The sequence below is a fragment of the Oryctolagus cuniculus genome, chromosome 5, assembly GCF_964237555.1.
Source record: "Oryctolagus cuniculus chromosome 5, mOryCun1.1, whole genome shotgun sequence".
Taxonomy (NCBI): domain Eukaryota; kingdom Metazoa; phylum Chordata; class Mammalia; order Lagomorpha; family Leporidae; genus Oryctolagus; species Oryctolagus cuniculus.
The window spans coordinates 165,017,687-165,040,969 of NC_091436.1; the positions used below are offsets into that span (position 1 = coordinate 165,017,687).

Here is a 23,283-nt window from a genome sequence, read left to right on the forward strand (position 1 = left end):
ACCTCTTACTGAGGTTATACACAAACCTTGAATGCATACATATTACATAATATCTGATGAAAAGTAAGGTCAAGTTTTTTTGTTGTTGTTGGTTTTTTTTTTTTTTTTTTTTTGGTCTTCTTTCCTCTTGCCAGGATGAGGGTTGGAGGGAGGGTTAGTAGTTTACTAAGCCACATGTACAAATGGTTTCAGAACTCTATGAAAGTAAAGCAACCATCAAAAATTATAAACCTTGATTTTCAGTGTAGCACCAAGTAAAAGAAAGAGCATTTTAGCTTAAATCAAATCTGGGTTCAAGTCTCAGATTTCTACCTTTTTTCCAATGAAGCCATGAGCAGATTAACCAACCTGAGACCCAGCTACTTCATCTATGGCAACTGTCTACCAGGGGACCTCAAAAAGTTAACGAAAAATTAAATTTAAAATAAGTGTATTTTATCACAAAACATTTTTAAATCCATGGATGGTTCATTTCCTCATATGCATGGATTTCAAAGGTTTTTCTTTTTAATACAAAAAAAAAAAAAAAAAAGACCCTATCTTCTAATTCCTTTTTCCACGAGCCTTCTGAGGTATCTTGCTGATGACGGCTGCTCCACCCAGGGGTTTCCAGCAAGGTCCCTGCTGCAGCCCAGGTGTTTCCAGAGGAGAGACCCTCTTAGGGAATCTGAGCACTGGAGGCTTTCTCTTCTCAATGGAGACGCTGAGGTCATTCAAGGACAAAGGAGCAGTTCCTCAGCTGGGACCTCAGAAATGACCACTGGGATCCCCACAGTCCTAGCAGAGGGGATGCAGCAAGAACTCTCTCTCTCTGCTCCCCCACTACCTGCCCCAGGAGGGATGTCAGCACTGCCCCCCTTGTGCCTGGCGTGCCAGCATCTGCCTTGCATCACTGGTAAGACCAATCAGTGCCCCAGGGCGGGTGTGTGTGTGTGTGTGTGTGTGTGGTCTCTGCCCATCAAGGTCTGACTCCTCTGCAATGCTGAATGCCAGAGACTCTGTAAACATTAAAGAGCTGTCAGCCCACCTTCATAACAGTTCTCATACTTAGCCAACAGAATACAACACCCAACTTCCCCGATTTCTCCACTCATTAGAGCTTTTCTTCTTTGGTTTCCTACATCCCTCGTATTTAAAGATAAGACGTCTGCCATCAGAAATTGGTTCCAGAGTGGTACAATCAGAAAGGCTGAGGGTCCAAACTAGAGCACAAACTAGAGATTTCCTACACCCTACCCAGGCTGCCCTCCGCTAAAGCAAACAGACTTCAAAGCAGACTACACAAATATGCAATTAATCACTGCTACGTGGCATTCATTGTTCAATAGGTTTTGCATGAACTCGGACTCGGACTAGGGAAGTAACAGAATGCAGTGATCTGCAAACCAGGGCGCTTGTCCCTCAGTGCTTTCTCAGCAGCACACCGACGGCAAGGCAGGAAAGGAAGGTGGCGAGAGAAAGGAAAGGAGCTGCTCTCTGGCTGGAAACCGAGTCTTAGCAAACTGGAATCACCCGTCGGCCACACTCTAACTAGGGACATGACCCAGCCTCTACCGCCAAAGGAACCTGACAACGCCATCTGTTTAGCTTACGTCTAAGGCCCATAGTAGTCTTAAATGCAGACCATTTCTTCTGATTTCTCTGTTCTAATGGCTTTATTTATCTTTGTCCTGAATAACTAACAGATTCACTGGGTTCAAGATCGACATGCTACAATAGGATGCACGTCACTACATAACAGGGCTTCAGGGAAAACAGCTTCCTCGTGCCTGTCCCCCCCCCCCCCCCCGTTCTCCAGGACCTCTGGCAACCTTTCTAGGGGCTCCTTCTTATCACCAGATGTAAGGGAACCCAAATCTCTATTTCTCTTTTCCCTCTGTTCTTATATGAAAATAGCATACTCTACACAGCATTCTGCACCATGCTTCTCTATCCTCTGAACACACAGAACACTTCCTCACTCTTTTCCTTCCACGTGGCACTCCCACATTTATATGGAGTCCCTTATTGAGGTCTACTTGTAGGGTACTTAATATTTTACCACTGAAAGCAATGCTGCAAGTGGAATGCTGTGTTGGGTCAGAGTACTGCTTGTTATAATTTCAATAAGTTTGTCAAACTATAGGTGTCGTACAACACTTTCCACTAACATTAGCTCAGTGCTTTCTACAGGAGCCAAGGCCGCACAACCAATTAATACAGGAGTCGAACTAGAGCTCAGGTGCCCGATGATCTAGGGCTCTGCTGACAGAGACCACCAGTGTGGCTCCCGTGGGCAGCTCCCACCTGGCTAATCCAACAGCTGAGCACCCAAGAGCATGGAGTCCACTGCCTTCCTGCTCCTTGCCACCAATTTGCATATCTTATCTCCCCACTAGCAAAGGAGGACAATGTCTTCTGGACTCAGCCACCATGTGGCTGGCAGTAAAATAAGAAAGAAGAGGCACATTTTAGGCCTGAAGCCCCCGGGTGGGGATAAGAACATTGTTTCCATTTCCCAAGCCTGCCCCACAGGCCGCATGAAGTCATTGATGACTTAACACTTCATCCCCATCCAAGTCATTGATGACTTAACACTTCATCCCCATCCAGGGCCTTACAGACCTGGCAATGTGGCACTGTGACCACTGAGTGCGTCACAGGGATCCTACGAGTGTACACAGCCGTGTGCCCGGAGTCCAGTGCTACGGACCACTCATGGAATAGCAGCATTCCTTCTATAAAGTGTGTGCTAAACATCACCTTTTCTTCCCACGCAGGGTAGCAGAATCCTCTGGTGTGGGACCTCGCCAGCACACAGCAGAAGACGCTAGCACCGCTTCAGCCACGATGACTCCCTCTGCTGAGAGATACACCAAGGAACATAGGAAACCGGTGGTGGTGATGTGATCCACCCCACAGCTCTCAGCCTTCCGCCTGGTGGAGAGCTCAGCACAGTAAAGGGCCGGTTCAGGCTGGTGCCAGGGGACCCCTACACACAGCAGCCCTTTAGATGAGAGCTTGGATCAGAATAGGATCTGATCACTCCTGCACCTCACAATGAGGCTGCAACAAAGTGCAGAGTGTTTCTGTGGGCTCTTCGTTCTAAAACCAGAGGAACTGGGATAAGGGAGCACTCCCCTGCTGTTTATCAGGAGAACAGCAGAACAGACTGGGTGGGCCCTTCGTTCTAAAACCAGAGGAACTGGGATAAGGGACCACTCCCCTGCTGTTTATCAGGAGAACAGCAGGACAGACTGGGTGGGCTCTTCGTTCTAAAACCAGAGGAACTGGGATGAGGGAGCACTCCCCTGCTGTTTATCAGGAGAACAGCAGAACAGACTGGGTGGGCCCTTCGTTCTAAAACCAGAGGAACTGGGATGAGGGACCACTCCCCTGCTGTTTATCAGAACAGCAGAACAGACTGGGTGGGCCCTTCGTTCTAAAACCAGAGGAACTGGGATAAGGGACCACTCCCCTGCTGTTTATCAGGAGAACAGCAGAACAGACTGGGTGGGCCCTTCGTTCTAAAACCAGAGGAACTGGGATGAGGGACCACTCCCCTGCTGTTTATCAGGAGAACAGCAGGACAGACTGGGTGGGCCCTTCGTTCTAAAACCAGAGGAACTGGGATAAGGGACCACTCCCCTGCTGTTTATCAGGAGAACAGCAGAACAGACTGGGTGGGCCCTTCGTTCTAAAACCAGAGGAACTGGGGTAAGGGACCACTCCCCTGCTGTTTATCAGGAGAACAGCAGAACAGACTGGGTGGGCCCTTCGTTCTAAAACCAGAGGAACTGGGATGAGGGACCACTCCCCTGCTGTTTATCAGGAGAACAGCAGAACAGACTCAGGGTGAACCACAGGACGGCCCCTGGGTCCTCAGTCCTCTCCTCTTCTGTATTTTGAAAGGAAGCTACCTTCAGATCCCTAGAGGCTACAGAGAGCAGCCTCCACAAATCATCGCAGACGTGGGAGAGTGGGCACCACGTGCACAAAGGGCCGGGAACACCTTCCAGCTCTGCCACTCTCAGCCAAGCTGGCTCCAGCAGGTTCTTACCTGGCACTGCCTCAGTTAGGACGCGCACGGGAGTAAGACAGGGTCCACATCTGATGATTCGACGTAGCAGTCTTTCAGACTGTATGACGGTGGGAAAGCAGTAGGAGCACAGTAGATGCAAAAGCATTAGATGCAGCAGAAAACCTACTTGCGATGCTGCACTTGGACCTTGCCCAGGAGGGTGCCACGTGGCCTGACGCCCTCTGATGATGGTGCAGGGGAGTAGGCACAGCTCCCGGCGGGCACGAGAGGAAACTACCCCGGCTGCGTGCGCTGTGCTGCGCCAGGACGCACGGCAGGTCAGGTGCGCCCAGTGCGTTCTCCACGAAGGACCTCGCAGGCTTTGTTGGGACACACCCCCATTTTATAAGTCCAGGAGCATTGCAGAGGTGACAGTTCACTATGGAAATGAGTGTGAGGAGCCTAACACGGCGTGTGGCACCCACTGAACACTCAATAGGTGACTTTTCATGGAGGCCAACTCATAATCTAAATCTCTCTCCCCCTTCTGTAGAATCACAAAAAAAGGTCTGAATTGTGTCCCTAGGAGGACAAACCCTGGTGGTTCGTTTACACTAAGCACTGTGCTGACTATGCCACGTGCCTCTTCTCACTTAATGCTTACACTGCTGTAGGGCAGGCTTGCATACTGCATAGTAGTTATTATTATTCCCATTTTGCAGGTGAAGGCAAAGTGGCTGAGACCACTGCACGTCTGATCTAAGCTCACAGCAGTCAGTAAAGGAGAAGAGCAGAGTGACATGTGTCTCACAGCAGAGCCCTCTGCTGCCCCCTGCTGGAGCACACAGTGAAAACGAAATTAGCCAAGCGGCCAGACACAGTACACTTTCAAGACTGTACTATCTATCTTGTTCTCCTAACGTATAATGACAGATAGGACTTTTTTTTTTTAAAAGGCAAACTCTATTTTTAGAGATAGGAGAACTACTTCCACAGCCCACAATAGAGCAGAAACACAGCACAGTGAGAGAGAAGCAATCACCGGTTTGCCTGGCTCAGGGCCCACACCAGGAATAGGGGCAGGAGCCAGAGAGAGCCTATCAGCTTGAGTCACAGGCTGGGGCAGGATTGAACTCCGTGCTGGGGGCCAGTAGGGTGACAAAAACTATCATCCAGATACAGCCTGGGGTTGTAGCTTGAAAAGTGTAGGCTCGGGATTCAGGCGCTGTGCACTGGCTCTGCAACTTCCCATCCATCAGTGCAGGACAGTGCACCTGACAGATCCCTGTGAAACCCTCTCTGGATTCCAAATGGAGAGAACTAGGTGGAGCCAACTGCAAAACCAATAACAAGAGAAACAAGCAATGGCGGCAGGAGCTGTAAGTGGAGGGTACAGAAAAAGAAAGGGCATTTTTGCACAAAGACCTTTCGGTGAACATGACCCTGCAAGCCAAAGTTCCAAAATATACGCAGGAATCTAATGCTAAGTCAGACAGCCAACATAACTAACAAATACCAATTCCTAAACCCTGAGGCCTGACACAGCCCCTGGGGGAGAGGAATATGGGAGAACCCAGCAGCCTCTGGAGCTGGGAAGACTGAGTTGTGAGTCTGGACACAGGAAGACGGCTGGAACTCACTGAGTGGAGGGGAGCGGACAGCTACCTGCAGACGTGGGTGTGCGGGGGCCCATCGGGCGCAGTGGGAATCAAAGGCAGTTAACGGCGCACTCAGAGTAGGCCACCAAGGAAAGCTCCAAGAAACCGGGAGTCAGAGTTGTAAGCACACAGTGCAGGAGGGCGGAGGCTGCATGAGCAGGCCGGCTCCCTCGCTCTGTGTTCCCCTACACACCTACTGTCCATCAGGTCACTCCTCCACAGGAAGTACCTCCTCTTCCCCGGGGCCTGGGGTGGTACCACGTAAACACTCCCAGGTAAGACGGAAGCTCAGCTCGCCTCCTCCTGGACGCAAGACGGGCAGAGCAGGGAATGAAAATCCCCCTGGCCCACACTCCCTAAATAAAGCCCTCATGCGCCTGTGTGATGTGCTCACTTTGCAAATAAACCGTATCACTCTGCATGTCGTGCCTGTGCCTTTACTCAGAATGTTTCCATAAGTAAAAGGCAGGAGTCTGATGATGAGTTTAGGCTCAGTCCAGCCCTCCACATTCCCACCTCCGCCTGTACTCCTAACAAATGAAGCATTCCTCTGGGCAACACCCGCTGATGACTCCTCAACACAAACGAACCCCCGTGTCTGCCAACAAAACCAACTGAAGCCGGGAACACGCCCCCCGAGAGGATTAGAGGGCTCACACGGGACCAGGAAGAGTGGCAGTTCCTAACAGAGACGTGGAAGAACCCCTCAGGTCACACCACTGGAAGTGGGAAGAACCAACCCCAGCCTCAGCACCGGGCTGGTTCTGCCCAACGAGGCTTCCAAACAAGACCCGAGCGAGTCAGCCTGCTTCTGAGTGATCCCAGAACAAAGCTCATGGATGCTAACAGGAATGTGAAAATGCCTAACACATAAGGTAAAATTAACAATTTTCTGCCATCCTACAGAAAATTATCAGGCATGCAAAGAAAGAAAAAAGCAAAAGGGGCTGGTGTCGTGGCGCGGAGAAGTAAGCTACAGCCTGCAAGGCCAGCATCACATATGGCGATGGAGTCCTGTCCCAGCCGCTCCACTTCCAATCCAGTTCCCTGCTGATGGCCTGGGAAAAGCAGAAGACGGCCCAGCGTTTGGGTCCCTGCCACCCATGTGGCAGATGCAGACGAAGCTCCTGACTCTGGCCTGGCTCAGTCCTGGATATTTCAGTCACTTGAGGGGTGAATCAGTAGATGGAAGATTGCATTCTGTCTCTCCCTCTGTCTCTATAACTCTGCCTTTCAAATAAATTAATCTTTTAAATAAAACGAAGAAAAAAAAAATCAAGTAAAGCCAATAGCGATCCACCAAGAAATGACGGATGACAAAATCAGTAGGAAAAAGATGTTAGAATACAAATTATGATATTCAGAATGCTCACAACGCTAAAGGAAGACCAAAAATGTTAAGTTGAAAGATAAGATTTTTTTAAATTCTAATTGGCAAATAAAGACAATGAAAAATGAATGGTATGAGATTAAAAAGAAATGAAACACTGCAGAGGAAAAGGTTGCTAAACTTGAAGACAGAGCAAAATAACCCTTCTAGAATAAAACAAAGAAGTTACGAATAAACATTGAGAAATATATGAACAAAGCATCAGTGAACAAGGGAGAAATTCCGTGGTCAAATATACATATAACTGGAAGGGAGTGATAGAAAATATCTGGAGACATAATGGACAAAATTTGATGAAAAATATAAACCCATAGATTTAGTAAGTTCAATCAATCCCAAATATCAAAAACCTGAAGAAAATTATATCTAAATAGATCACAAGCAAATCAGTGACAAAGACAGAATTCTAAAGCAGTCATGGAAAACAAGACACATTCTGTTAACAACAAAGGCAAACGCCAGGAGGGGAGCAGATATCTCCTGGGAACAGTGCAAGAGAGAAGAAAGATGAATATTATCTTTAAAGAATTAAAAGGGGGAAAAAAAACCCCTGTTAATTTAGATTTCTTTACCCAGGGAAAATGTCTTGAAAATAAAGCCAAGATTAAAGCTTTGACAGACACAGAAAAGCTGAAAGACTTTACAACAATCAGCAGACCTGATGGCCAGGGAAAAATGGAAATATATTATTATATGGGTCTTCTTCTATGCCTGAGGGATCAGGTACCACCCGACAGTCGACTGTGATAACAGTAAGCCCTAAAACAGCCGCTATGTGAACACAAAAGCTGTAGCTACTAAGTGAAACAAAGGAGATCATATAGAATACTAAATACTTGATTGATCCAAAGCAAAAGAAAAAATGTGACTAATAGAGAACAAATCATAAAATCATAATTTAATCTCAACCAATTCAATCATCACATATAGGCAAAGAATCTAATTAAAATAACTTTGAAAATGAAGAACAAAGAAGACGTTAACTGACTTCAAAACTTATTATGAAGCTGCTGCAAAAAGACAGTGAAGCAAGACACTACCAAAGACAGCTCACAAATGGGGGGGACAAAACCAAAGTCAAGAGACAGACCCATACATAAGCGGACAACAACTTTCAAGCCAATGTACAGATTTCCCATGGAAAATGGGATGTGATTTCAATAAAATGGTCCATGTGATTTAGACAAAAATTTTATACTCCATGCCATACAATTTTTAAGTGTATCCTAAATCTAAACATAAGAATGAAAACCATAAATATTTTGGGAGAAAAAAAAATCTTCATGACCTTGGGTTAAGAAAGATTTATTACAAACATCAAAACTTTAATCCTAAAAAAATAAAAACTATTTAACTGGATTTCACCAAAATTAGAGAACTCTACTCTGAGATCCATGGGTAAGAGAATAAAAAGGGAGAAAATACTGCAAATCACATATTTGACCAAATAGTTACAGGTGGAACATCTCTAATCTGAAAATCCAAAATATTTCAAAATCTGAAGTTTTTTTGTTAAGTTATTTATTTTGAGAGGCAATGGCTGGAGCTGAGCCAATCCGAAGCCAGGAGCCAGACAGAATCTTCTTCTGGGTCTCTCCCATGGGTGAAGGGGCCCAAGCACTTGGACCATCTTCTGCTTTACCAGACCACAGCAGAGAGCTGGATCAGAAGTGCAGCAGCGGGGACGAGAACTGGCGCCTACTTATGGGATGCTGAAACTGCAGGCGGAAGATTAACCTACTGTGCCACAGCGCCAGCCCCTAAAGATTTTTTTTAATCTGAAAATTTTTGAACACCAACATGACACTCAAAAAGTTTTGGACTTTGGGTCATTTCAGATTCTGGATGAATCAATTTGTAAAGTCTATGCAAATATTCCACACTCCAAAAAAACTCTGAAAACTGAAATAGTTCTGTTCCGCACATTTCATATACAGGAAATTAAATCTGTATTTTCTAAATATGTAGTTTACAAAATCAATAATAAGAAAATAGATTTTTTTAAATGAGCAAAACAATTTATAGACTTCACCAAGGACTATTATATCGATAGCAAAGAATGTTCTGCAGGTTCAATCACTAAGGAACTACAAAGTAAGATTACATCACATGCTAAAACCTTTAGCTACATGTATTACAATGGCTAAAAATAAAATGACCGACTACACCAAGTGCTGGGAAAGATGAGGGACTACATCTCGTCTCATACACTGGCTACCTAGAATGGAAAATGGTGCAACCACTTTGGACATTTCTCACGTGTTAAACATATGCCTATCATTCAGCCACTTCATTCCTATATATTTATCTGAAAGAAATGAAGGCATATGTCCATATAGAGACATGTACTCAAATACTGACAGCAGCTTTATTGGCAATAGCCCAAATCTGGAAACAACCCAAATGTCCATCAACAGCTGAATGAATACACCGATTGTGGAATATCGATACACTACCCTACAACTGATCAACAAAAGGAAGGGAGTACAGACAGCACCACCACAACATGGTGCGTCTCAAAATACAATCACACTAAATGAACGAAGTCAGGTAAAACAAGACATGCCGCAAGATTAATTCACATACATCTAGAAAATGAAATCACGATAGCCACAGAAGGTGGATCACAGGCGACGTAGACGCGGTGCAACAGACCAAGTAGAAAAGGCACTAAAGAAGGTCACAAATGCGCACGAGGAGATGTTCTGGGGGAGGTTCGTGTTCATTATTTTTGGTGAGGTGATGGTTTTGTGTATACAGTGAAGTCAAACCTTGCCGATTTATTCATGTATTTTAAAGGGATCTCATTTACTGGAAATCAACTATAATTCAATGAAATAACCAGAAAGGTTCAGTGTAAGTATTTTCCAACAATTTGTTAGATTTTCAGTTTAGAAATCAACTGTGACGTCAAGCAATTACAACAACTGAATCAACACTGCCTGGGTTGAGCAGAAATTGGAATATAATTTTTTAAATATTTATTTACTTGACAGGCAGACTTGGAGAGAGAAAGAAAGAAAGGAGGAGGAGAGACAGAAAGAAAAGGAGATCTTCCATCTGGGGTTCAGTCCCCAGAATGGCCACAATGGCCAGGGTTGGGCTGGGCTGAAGCCAGAAGCCTCACTCAGCACTTAGGTGGCTGAGGCCCAAGTACCTGGGCTGCCATTTGCTGCCTTCCCAGCTGAAACAGCAGGAAGGTGGACCAGAAGTGAACTAGCAGGGGCTCAAAGAGGCTGCCAGCATTACAAGCAGTGGCGTAACCATCTGTATCCAAAACACCAGCCTGGAATGCACATTTCTTATATCATGGCTAAAAAGGGCAGTAAGTTTCCAGAGAAGCATGGAAGGTCAAACGATGCCATTTGTGTGTTCATATCCTCAGATGATACAGTCTGGAACATGTTTTAAGCTGAGCAAACAATGATCTGCAGAAAGCGATGGGGGCCAGCACTGCGGCTCACTAGGCTAATCCTCTGCCTGCGACGCCGGCACCCCGGGTCCTAGCCCCAGTTAGGGCACCGGATCTGTCCCAGTTGCTCCTCTTCCAGTGCAGCTCTCTGCTGTGGCCAGGGAGTGCGGTGGAGGATGGCCCAAGTACTTGGGCCCTGCACCCGCATGGGAGACCAGGAGAAGCACCTGGCTCCTGGCTTCGGATCGGCATAGCGCGCCGGCCGTAGCGGCCATTTGGGGAGTGAATCAACGGAAGGAAGACCTTTCTCTCTGTCTCTCTCACTGTCTAACTCTGCCTGTCAAAAAAAAATAAATAAATAAAAAATTGATGGGAATGGGTTGATACCATGCTCACTACAGTGAGCATGGGGACCTCAACTGTGAACAAATACAACGATCCCTTTGCTATTTTTATTTATTTATTTATTTGAGAGGTAGAGTTACAGAGAGTGAGAGGGAGAGACAGGGAGAAAGGTCTTCCATCCGCTGGTTCACTCCCCAAATGGCCGCAACGACAGGAGCTGCACTGATCCGAAGCCAGGAGCCAGGAGCTTCTTCCAGGTCTCCCACGTGGGTACAGGGGCCCAAGGACTTAGGCCATCTTCTACTGCTTTCCCAGGCCATAGTAGAGAAACAAACAGCACAGTAAGCAGAAAATTTACATCAAGTCAGCTAAATTTTCTTAATGAAAGAGAAGAGTCTATCCTATGAGAGACTAGGAAAATCAAGAGCGGAAATGGTTTGGATTAATTGATAGAGGGATGTGTACAGTGAGCTGACCAATGATCAGATTGCAACCAATCTTGACCTAGCTAAGGCAGTAGATTACAAGTGCAGAACCTTAGCCCGTGTAGGAGGGAGAAACGGAAAGTGGATTTAGGAGTCAGCTCCAGGCCAGTTAAACAGTGCGTAACACAAGTCAAGGTTAGTACCTAGAGCTTATATCACCAACCTCATACTTACTAATCTATCCCTTGGTAGAGCCAGAAGAGAGGTAACAGAAGTGAATCAAGAAACTGTATTTTCTCTCATAAATACTGTATGTCTTAATATTTTTTAAATAAAATTAAAAAGAAATTGAGCTTTCTATACGCCAAGAGAAATCATTCCCTATTCCCCCAAGTATTAACCTCTTCTAGGTTGCTGGTATAGCACCAACCTGAAAGATTTACTAATACAGGTACAAACAGCAGAGGTGCAGTTGCTGGCATATTGATTGTTTCGAATGTAGCATCCTTAAAATTCTCAGTACTTTTTCCACTTTGCCTAGAGGCCCAATAATTTTATTTTCATTAACATTAAATCTCCCAAAATTCATCTTCAGATATCCCTAGAGAAGAAGGCCTGTTCTCCTCCATCTAACAGCCCTAGAATCATGAACTGTTCAGACTCCTTAGAGCCCAACCATTTAACTACTCCAGTTGCATTTAGTCATTGCATCTCAAGTCTTCTCCATGTGGCTTCCTGGTATTGACTCCTTAGACCAGGAGTCAAATCTAGAACACACTTTCCCTATTCACTAGACATCAGAGGAAAAAAGGGTCTTGCGTCTCGGGTTTGCTCCACCTGACTCCTAGGGTGACACTCTATTTCCACTGAACACCTCCACCAGCAGAATGCAAGGCACTGCACATCCTCGTTTCAGAGTTAATGATCCCAACATCAGAGAGGCTGAACACTTCCATTGGTTTGTATTAGAAAGTCAGCCTACTGTGGACCACCAATCCAAGCTACAGTGAGCATGGGGACCGCAACTGTGATCAAATACAACAATCCCTTTGCTATTTTACTTTTATTTATTTATTTGAGAAGTAGAGTTACAGAGAGTGAGAGGGAGAGACTGGGAGAAAGGTCTTCTGTCCACTGGTTCAGTCCCCAAATGGCCACAACGGCCAGAGCTTTGCCGATCCGAAGCCAGGAGCCAGGAGCTTCTTCCAGGTCTCCCACATGGGTATAGGGGCCCAAGGACTTAGGCCATCTTCTACTGCTTTCCCAGGCCATAGCAGAGAGCTGGATGGGAAGAGCAGCCGCCGGGACTAGAACCGGTGCCCATATGGGATGCCGGCGCTGCAGGCGGAGGATTAACCCACTGTGCTGTGGCGCTAGCCCCTGCTACTTTAGTTTCTAAGAGTACTCTTGGAATGGGTACCCTCTCCAAATCACACAACATCAGTTGGTCTAAAAGAGCTGATTTAGAAATTATCAGGGTAAAGTGACATGCCTTAAAATTTCTGTAAGTTTTCTTCGATTTTTAAAAAAAAAGTAGAAATAGTTATAAGCCTTATTGTTAATTTTAGCAGCTTTCACTTACTTTATATTAATAGGACCCATGGACAGAAACAAACATGAAAAGATATGGAAAACACAAGGTCTGGAACTCACTTAAAAAGAATTCAGAGAACTGTTCACTCTGGGTTACCAGGCAAAAGAGTAAAACTTTATCAAAAAGCATCCTTCAGGCTCATACAGAGGGAACAAACGGCTTCAACCAGTCCAGGAATCTAAGTGGAACCAACCATAACCTCAGCCAGGTCAGATGGGCATGTGCAGATGTCTGAGATTTACCTCTTTCCCTAATCTTAATGCTGAGATCTCTGCCACAGGAGGCGCTTAAGCCTTATCACCACGTCATGGGATGTATGCATGAGCATGCTCCAGCGCTGCACCTGGGTGAGACCGCCCACACTTCATGGATGCCAAGTGCTCCCCCGGTGCTCCCTCATTTTCCCTAACATAACCGATACCCACTTTCCAGGCAGACCCACAACCGGGGTGGGTAGCAGGTCCTCAGTACCATTATCGGCCTCACTCCTGGCCACTTCATCATTCACAACACAGGGTCCTGGTCCCTGTGCAGGTCCAGGATGTAAGTAGGTGATTTTAGGGGCATCAGTTCCTAAGGAAAGAAGTAGTTGCAGCAGACTGGTAGAGAGATTTGTCAACCAACAGCAAAACGTCCCAACAAAACCTTCCCTTTGTCAGAGGTCTGGAGTAGACAGTCTATAATCCTGCCACATTCAGTGTTTGGATGGGGGCGGTCCAGGCAAGCGGGGGCTCCCTGCAGCTGAAGGGACGCCTCCAGGTTAGAACCCAGCTGGGGAGTGCCTGCCCTCTCATCAGCCAGCAGTTCCTGGGAGGGAGTTCCTGGGACCCCACAGTCCCTCTGGCTTTTGAACAAAGGGAAAGTGACAAGACTTCCCCACGGTGACACACCCAGTAGCCAGCAGAGGATCGCTATGTCTCCTTCAGACTAGTTAATTGATACTGTGCTGCGATGCCAGGCTTTACAAAGGGAACCCCAATGTTTAGCAGAGAAACTGTGCCAAAGAAAAGCTGCAAACCCTAGAGGATGCAAAGAGAAATTAAAATGTCGGATCCTAAATCACCACCGTAGTTGTGCTGAGAAAAAGCATCTACAAAATACAGCACAAAATACACCCAGAAAACAACTGAGAAATATTAAAGACGACAATGAATTCTGCCGGCAAAAAAAAAGTCCAAAGTGTTATTTTCTCTCTAATTCTAAAATGATAACCTCTTTTAATAGCCTTAGGATGCTGGTGCAATTGAAATTTTGGCAGAAAATAATAAACTACATATGAAGGGAGGGGAAGAACTCTCCTAAAACTAAAGTAGCTGTAATAACAGATAGCCACGGGGAAACAGTTTGTTCTAATTTTTAGTTTTGCTTTTCAAGAACAAAAGAATCCAATAATAATAATAACAAAAGGTGAAACGCCTACACCAGCTGGCATTGTGGCTTAGCTGGTACAGCCACAGCCTGTGACTCCAGTATCCCATATGGCTGCCTATTCCAGCCCAGGCTGCTCCTTCCCATCCAGCTCCATGCTAAAGGCCCAGGAAAGGCACCACAAGATGACCCACGTATGTGGGCCCTGCCACCCACGTGGGAGACCAGGCTGAGGCTCTGGCCTAGCCCTGGCCATAGCAGCCATCGGAGGAGAGAATCATCAGACGGAAGATCTATGTCTCTCCTTCTCAGTTACTCTGACTTCCAAATAAATAAATAAAAATTTTAAAGCCTAAACCATAAAAGAGGGTCCTTGAATATTTCTGAAGCTGGCTAAGGTAGTTCCCAGTCATTACAGTAATTAGAGAAGGAGTGAACTTGAAGATTGCTATGGTCTTTCATACTCAAAATGTAACTGGCTACAAGGCAGCAAACAGAATTCACAAAAAGGCACCTACTTGCAGTCAGAGGAGGGGCAGAGGAAGGGAAGAGGGTTAGGAAGGTCAGGCAATACCTAAGGAGACATCACAGTTTTCATAAACCTCACAGTCTCAGAAATATTACTGAGCCATTTCTCTCTATCCTTTGGAAAGAGCTAATCTCTAGTACTGTTACCTAGGGCAAGGCCTGCCTGCCTACTTGGGTTTCTACCCCCATGCTAGCACAGCCCTCTTTGAGAACAGGATGCCTTGTGGTGTGGTCAGAAGTTCCTCTCAGGCTAACCAGCCAGAATGAGAGAGCCCCCTAATGGCTGCCTGAGGACCTCCTGAAGACTTCAATCATCATTGTAATCTAACTCCCAAGATAAATGACACACCCGCCAGTACCACCAGGGCGGACAGCACTCATGGCAATCGCAAGCAGGCAGAGTTCCTAAAAGAATAAGAGGCACGCATGCCAGTTCTGAGAAGTCCCCACCTCCTCTAGGAGTGCGGGGGGTGGGGGTGGGGGTGGGATATCCTTCCCACTTCTAGCATTTTGTTCCCTGTGATTTCTGGTGCACCCAAGTGCACTCTTACCAGGTGTAGAAGTTGATTCACAAGCTACACTCCCCTTTCTCCACTCTTTAGCCACTTAACAAAGCTTGGGTTTCAAAACTGGCTTACCAACACCAAATGGACAAAGTCCCCCCACCCCCCTTAAGGGTCTCTCCCTCACAGGGAGGGGTGAAGGTAATTTGTGATTCTGAAAATGTGGGCTCAGAAGTCAGGCTTCATGGGCTAAGACTGAGTCTCCAATATTTATTTACAGTGTGATCTATATACAGTATTTCATTTTGCTGTGCCTTGATTCCTTCTTCTGAAAAAGCAGGAATTAGAATATTACCTAAATCATGGATGCAAGTTAAAAGAAAAAAATTTTAGCACAGCATTTGAAACTATTATCTCTTTTTAAAATAACTGCTTTTTACTTTTATTTATTTTAAGATTTAGTTATGTATTTGAAAGTCAGAGGTACACAGAGAGCTGGAGAGACAGAGGGAGAGCGAGATCGTCCATCTGCTGGTTGACTCTCCATATGGCCACAGCATCCGGGGCTGAGCCAGACCAAAGCCAGCAGCCAGGAGCTCCGTGCAGGTCTCCCACAAGGGTGCAGGGGCCAAAATGCTTGGTTCATCTTTTCCTGCTTTTCCCAGGCCATCAGCAGGGAGCTGGATCGGGAGTGGAGCAGCCTGGACACAACCGAGTCCCACATGGATGCTGGCCCCAACTATTAATCTTTATTGTTGGCATTACCATCATTATTATTGCTGTTATTAATCTCAATGACATCTAGGACCAATGGTGCCAAGGACAGTTTACCAAAACCTTTTTTTGGAGGCTAGCAAAATAAAAGGAAAACCAAACTAACAACAAAATCGTACAGTCAAAAGGTACCTCTGAGACATCTAAAACAGGAACAAGGCACTTTCCTTCAGAGTTCAAGAGAAACAGCAGAGACTCTTAGGAGAGTCGCTAATATTCAGTGCGAGCCCCAAGGAGGCACACAGCACTGGTCTGCTTCCCGGCGTACAGACCCTCTGGTCCTTGCAGTTCATTAAAGGCCTACACCCCACTGCTCATCTCCCCAGGGAGGCAGCACAGTGGATGTTACAAACAAGGCAAACACAACCGGGCCCAAGCTCACACACATCTCTCCTGGCAACATGTGGCCAGTGTTACCAGACACATACACCTTAGAAGTTCCATCTGGGTCGCCAGATAATATTGGAGTATGGGGTGCCATTCACGTTACCGGTTGCTTATTAATGAATTGGCAATATTAATAAGCATTGTGGGTTCTTGCCCAATATTCAGATTAGAATTCTGAATGCTGGCACAAATGAACGCAGCGGCATGGTAAGTTTTAAGCTTTCTATTTAGTGAGAGAAATGCATAGGACAGGGAGGGCCCTATTTAAGAGAGAGAGGTAGATCTGGATTCATCCTGAGCAGCAGGAGCCAGCCACGTGGAGGAGCACGCAGGCCAGGAAGCATGGAGCAGGTGGCCTGAAGGCGCGGGGCCAGCAGGCAGGTCCAGGGCAGAAAGGAAAAAAGGGCCGGGCCCACCGTTTTTCAGGTCTTTAATCCACTTCCAAGGGGGATTGGTGAATTAGTGTGATTGGCTGCTGGGCACACAGGTGTGGCCAGGTAGGGGGCGTGAGGTCACACAGGGGTGTGGTGAAGGCATGGCCTTCCAGCTCACAAGCGTAATCGATTTTACCCTGTATGCCAGCCTAAAACACCAGGACAAAGACCAGACCTGTGGATAATGCACCTGGCAGCATTTTCAGGATATCTGGCTACTAGACAGAGTTAAGAAAATGAGTATGGTCGAATAGAAAGAAAAAAAAAATGTTTTTTATAATAGACTTTGTATATTAGCATTTGAGCTGGATTCTCCAAGCAGATGGCTGTTTTTGTTTAGTTTTTTAAAGATATATTTAGTTAGGCAGAGTCGAGGTGGAGGAGGGGGGATGGAGAGAGAGAGATCTCTCATGAGCTGGTTCCTTCCCCAAATGCCTGTAACAGCCAGGGCTGGGTCAGGCCTAAGCCAGGAGCACCCACATGGGTGCACGAAGCCAAGTTCTTGAGCCACATCCGCTGCCTTCCAGGAGCACTGGGAGGAAGCTGGAACAGAAGTGGAAGGCCCGCACTCCCATACAGGATGCAAGCATCCCAAGTGATGGCTCAACATGCTGCACACCACCTGCCCAGATCCTTTCACTTCAATTCCATTCCATGACTTCGCTAACTCAGGCTTACACACAAGAATAAATTTGAAGATGTATACAAATGGAAACACTGATCTGTCCTAAAATCTAAAACCCAAAATTCTAGGTGGGCAACATTTTAAAAGCAGCAAAGCAAAGATGTGCCTATAAGAAAGAACCTACAACTTCACTGCTGTCTCAAAATTTAAGATTCCTAATTCTTGGGCATGATCACGCCACCATGTCAGGACAGTCACTATAGCCAAAAAGGCCCAATGTAAGCATGTCAGCGGACACAGCAGGCCTGTTTGCTTGGGGACGCATCAAGTGTCCCGCAGGAGCTGCTCAGAGGAAACTTTGATTTACCTGTGACAAGAGGAGGAGGTGGCGGCAAGAATCCCCAAGAAGCGGATTGCTAGGGCTTTGATAGCAAGGCTAGGGGAGCGTCCCACCTCTTGCAATACATCTCTTCCACACTGCACCTGCAAAGTCTGCCTCACACCGTTTCCCTGCAGCTCTCCCCGGTGGACCCGTGGTCGGCCCTCCACCCCAGGACAGCGTTAGCAGGCCAGCTTTCCTGGAACATCCTCTGAACAATGAGCTCACGCGAGTCAACTGTTTCACACTCCGCCTGTGCTCCAGTGCCCTCCCTCTGGCCAGATCCTATACTCTTGATGACAAGAGTCATTAAAAAGTCTGTGTAAAATGGAATTAAAAGATAAGTTTATTTTGGGGTAAAAAGGTTTTGCAATCTATGCATATTAAGAGGTCTTGAAAAACTTATAAAAAATACACAGTATTAAGAAAACCTATGCATGGATTTCAAGATCAGTTTTGTCCCCAGATAAACTTAATTCCATTTCCCCACTAACTTTCTGAAGTGCCTTGACGTTGTAAACATGACTTTTAAAAAGGAAATCTACTACCTGAAAGCTTTCGCCTCAATGTATTTTTCAAAGTTACACAAATGCAGATAGTAAAAGTAATAACACAACGGAAAGCTGAGGACCGCATTGAGAAAAACGTATATCCACAATCAATACAGGGTCTATCACGGTGTTTACTTTTCCAAACATTCGCTGGTGCTACCTGAGGATGTTTAACCCGCCATCAATACCAGCATGAGCCCGGGCCTCAGTCTGTGGGAGTGGTGCATTTGGACTCCTTGGATGCAATAAAGACAAAGCCCACACAACTACTGTTCTTGCCCTGCTACTCTTTCCACACATACTCACCCTCTTTCACTGCCTAATTCTTCATCCTTTCCTTCACTGTCTCCATATTTACACATATAATATTTCCAACTTAGAAAATGTTATCACAGGTTAACTCATTGTCAGCTCACGTAAAGCTCAAGAAACTTCTTAACTCAAAAGTTAGAAAGCGGAGGCCTACTTCACTCAACGACATGTTCATCATTTTGGAGTTAAGCGTGCAGAAGAGAACTTCATTATCCTGATCCCACACTCCCGTTTCTCAGTAGACCATGAGATTTTTTTCCTGTCAGTCATTTTCCTCCCTTTCTCCTTTTCTTCTTTCCTTGATGCTGTCATGTTATGCTTGGTCTCCATGGCTTGTCTTTGTCTGGCCTTCTTGTTATCTGTCATTTCTTTCTTTCCTACCTACCCTTGATTGCTCCCTGAACCCCACTGCTGGCTGTTTCTTACTTGGCTTCTCCAGGAACCTGCCCAGAGTGCTCAGTCCTGGGGGAGGTGCCTTTCCTGTGTGCTCACACAACACTTGAGGTTCCCAAGGACAATTTAAGATTCACTGCTCCTTGAAGACAAAGTTTATGTCTATTTAGCTTATTCAGCATTGTGATGCCTGAAACCCTTTGGAAATCCAGTTTCTAAACATCACACAGAGCAAATGGTTTGAATATAGAAATGTGTAGGAAGACATGAATAGGCAGGGCTTGTAAAAGACATAGGCCATAGTTTAGCAACAGCAAAAACTCAGAGGCGCCCACGTCTCTCCTGGAAGCTGCTAGAGCTGGACCGCTGTCTCCAGAATGCTTTCTGTCCTCCCCTCCAGGACAGCAGCATCTCCCTGCAGCTCACTGCTAAACAGACTACATCGCTGTTTAAAGAAAACCACAATTCCTTATTTTTAAAAATCATGACAGCAAAGAGAAGCTGGCTATAATAGGATTTTCACATCAGCACTCCCTAAAACTTGTTTCACTATTACATTATACCACTTTCATATGAAATATCTCAAATCTAGAGACAGGAATAGAAAACAGCAACTATCCATGCACCCACATTATTCCGTTTTTATCAAATCATAACATTTTGTCATATTTAACTCATCTTTAACTTCATATCAGTTTTTAAAAATAAAATATTTTGAACAGACTTGAAATTTCATGTCTACTCACTCTCTAATACATTCCCTACCTCCTGAAAAAAGATTCTATCCTGAAGTTGATATGCTCTTTTTAAAGATGTATGTATATAAAGAATATATAGGATTATTTAGTGGTTTCTTAAGTATTATATGAACCATCTATTTGGTAATATAGCAGTCGAGATACTCTAACAAATAATCTTGCTAAAACAGAGCAGGAGAAGCTTAATAAATTACATGAGAATACTTCAAAGACATATCTGTGTATTAGTCAGGCTTTCATTACTATAACAAAATACTTGACCACGGCTGCTTATGAAGCAGAGAGAGGTTTAATCAGCTCACAGTTTTGGAGTCTGAATGTCCAAATGATCCCCCTTTCGGCTGGATCACCTCATGGTACAGATAGCAATGGTGGGAGTGAGAGAGGAGGCAAGAAGCAAACACATCTAGAACCAGGAGCAGAGAGGAGGCTGGACAGGGTCAAACTCAGGTTCACCAGGAGCAGGGAGGAGGCTGGACGGGGTCAAACTCAGGTTTCTCTAACGACCTTCTTGTTGTTACAAGGTGGTAACTCCAAGGATCTCCCACAGGGCCTCACTGTACTGTTTGTACAGTACTTCCCAGTAGCACCAACCTAGGGACCACGTCTCCAAAGACAATGGACCCTGAGGGACAATCAAACCATACCTACCACAGAGCAATTTATAAGGAGAAGTCTGGAGGTATGAAAAACAAGACAGGAACCAAAAGTAGTGAGGAATAGTGAAGTCCTAACTGGGGAATGGTGACTGGGACTCCTACATAAGGCCAAGACTTTCTGCCTCACCCTATGCCTTTATATCTTTGTCAGCAATTATAAATGGTAGACTTTTAAAATTATTTCCCAAACGAATCATGACAAAGTGTACCCCATGGCAGTTTTGACCATCTCTTCACATAGTCATTGGTCACTCTAGAGACAGCGTATGTCACCTTCACGTTGACCCATTTCTCACTCGGCTTGTCTTTTGTTTGTTTGGAGGCATTCTTCATATATGCTGAATGTTTAGTTCACAGAACACAACACTCCTTCCAGAATGGCTGAAACCAAAATGATGGACCAAGTCGAGTTGTGCTGAACATGAAGATCTCAGTTGCTCTGCATCCACTACGGCAAACAGCACAGCAACCTCCCAGAAAGTCACCACTGTGCCCACCACAGGAGCTAGCCGCCGCACGCCTGCGGAGTCACACAAGCGAAGTCAGAAAGTCACCACTGTGCCCACCACAGGAGCTAGTCGCCGCACGCCTGCGGAGTCACACAAGCAAAGTCAGAAAGTCACCACTGTGCCCACCACAGGAGCTAGCCGCCACACGCCTGCGGAGTCACACAAGCGAAGTCAGAAAGTCACCACTGTGCCCACCACAGGAGCTAGCCGCCGCACGCCTGCGGAGTCACACAAGCAAAGTCAGAAAGTCACCACTGTGCCCACCACAGGAGCTAGCCGCCGCACGCCTGCGGAGTCACACAAGCGAAGTCAGAAAGTCACCACTGTGCCCACCACAGGAGCTAGCCGCCGCACGCCTGCGGAGTCACACAAGCAAAGTGAAGCATACATCCATGAAAACTTCTACATGAATGTTCATGGACGCTCTCACTTATACTAGCAAAAAACTCAAAAGTATTAATGGTCTGTCAACAGGTGAACAGATAACCTCTGGAAGGGGATCCTGGGGTTATTGATAAACTGGAATGAAGTGTGGATACACAGCACAGCACGGGTGAATCTCATCCATGCTGAGTGAAACACCGCAAACAGGAGTGTACACTATAGAACTCCACTTACATAAATACAGAAAGTGCTAACAACAACAGGAAGGAATCCCCGTTTGCCTGGGTGAGATCTGGGAAAGGCAGGAGGAAAATTTAGAGGCAGCAGCTAAGTTCATGCCCTGGATTCCAGCGGTGGTTTCACAGGTACACATGTCATGACAAAACTTACAGCACTGAGCACGCTCAGTTTACTGCGGGTCAACTTATCAATCCAACAGTTCAGATATGTATGCTTTATTTTAAGTCAATTATACTTCAATTAACTGTTTTTAGGCCTCGTAAGAAAATATAGGAGAATCCTAACCATGCTAGGCTTCTGTTTTCCAAGTATTTCTTAAATGTAGGTCACAATTCAGAAAATCTCAACCTTCTCTTTACATCTTTCTAAAAACAATTATTATTTCTTGGAGAAATAATTAAGGGAGAATGACCAAAATCAGAGTCCAGATCTTAATACTATTGTTCCTCCTTCAGGAAATCTACTGTTAATTGTTTTGTCATTGATAACAGTAACCTGTAGATTAACATTTTTCACTGGGCTTATCCCCACGGTTAAGACTCCTGATCTAATAATCAGCCTGGACACTTTTTCCTCTTTGATGAGATTGATCCTAAGCCATTATCATTCCCATTTTTTTTACTCTAGCTAATTCCATTTTCATATCCTCCAGCTCCTCAAGTAGAATGAACCAACAAATCTTTAAGTTCTATCCAAGAACTGAATCATCAAGCTACAATTGAGACAAAAAAAAAAAAAAAAATCCAGAAACAACTAGCCTCAAAGATTTACAAGATGGTAAGCTGAACATCCAAGCCTGTAAGACAAAGGTATTTTAGTATTTAGTACCTACCATCTCCAAAAAGATGCGTCACTAGCCTGGTGAGCGTTTGCTTAAGGTCAAACTCTACAAGCTTTGCGGCCTCCATGGTGTGTGTCTCCTGCTTGTGGGCAGATCGAGAACTCTGTTCAAAGAGCTGCAAGCTCTTTCCATCCTTTACACCAGCAAATAACTGCAAACCAAGAAGCATAATATAAGTACATGGAGCAGAACCCTGGCCAGTCTACATTAAGTAAAATAGAAATTCTGCTAAAAACAAACTTCAGTCTAAGCTGTAATGTAGAAATAAGAACCCCCCCTTGGAATCAATAAATTTACTGAGATTGACATTCATGTAGACCAACTCTGAGTAAGTACTAATGTTATATGGAAGGAGAGTCTATAGAAATAAAGATATTGTCCTGGCCAAAGTCAGGTAAGAAAATTAAGAATTAGGTGAAAAGGTATGGTCTAGGAATTAAATATGATGAAAAAAGTAGAAAACATGCTGGAATCTGCTAACTCTGTATTTCCCAATCCCAGGACAAAGCCTAAAACACATTTCTGCCACTGACTAATTTAAATGTATGGAACGGATATGGAAACTGATCAATGTAATGGCAAGATATAAAATTAACAGATTTTATGATAAATAAAACACATGTTAACACGCAGAGTACCTGGGTACATTGCAAAGGCACAATTTTCTTCATTAGCACTGTTAATCACAACTGCTATTAGTCATAACCTGCTTTACCGATTAAGCAAAGCAGCTCCATCTTTAGCACCAAAGCAGATCACTGCTTGCTACGAGATGGGCTTGTGACAGAGAACTGAGCAAATGAATCCGTCATCC

The 23,283-nt window shown here is 45.3% G+C and overlaps 1 protein-coding gene across 17 annotated transcripts in view; it reads right to left on the bottom strand.

The window, feature by feature from the left end:
* The window catches only part of FARS2 (phenylalanyl-tRNA synthetase 2, mitochondrial), a 496,231-nt gene that overhangs the window by 337,525 nt on the left and 135,423 nt on the right, over nucleotides 1-23,283 (bottom strand). For all 17 annotated transcript variants that reach the window (XM_070074462.1, XM_051855889.2, XM_051855890.2 and 14 more), the window contains one exon: nucleotides 22,461-22,620. In XM_070074462.1, coding sequence (XP_069930563.1) covers nucleotides 22,461-22,620 — 160 coding nt within the window. The remainder of the gene's footprint in view (nucleotides 1-22,460; nucleotides 22,621-23,283) is intronic.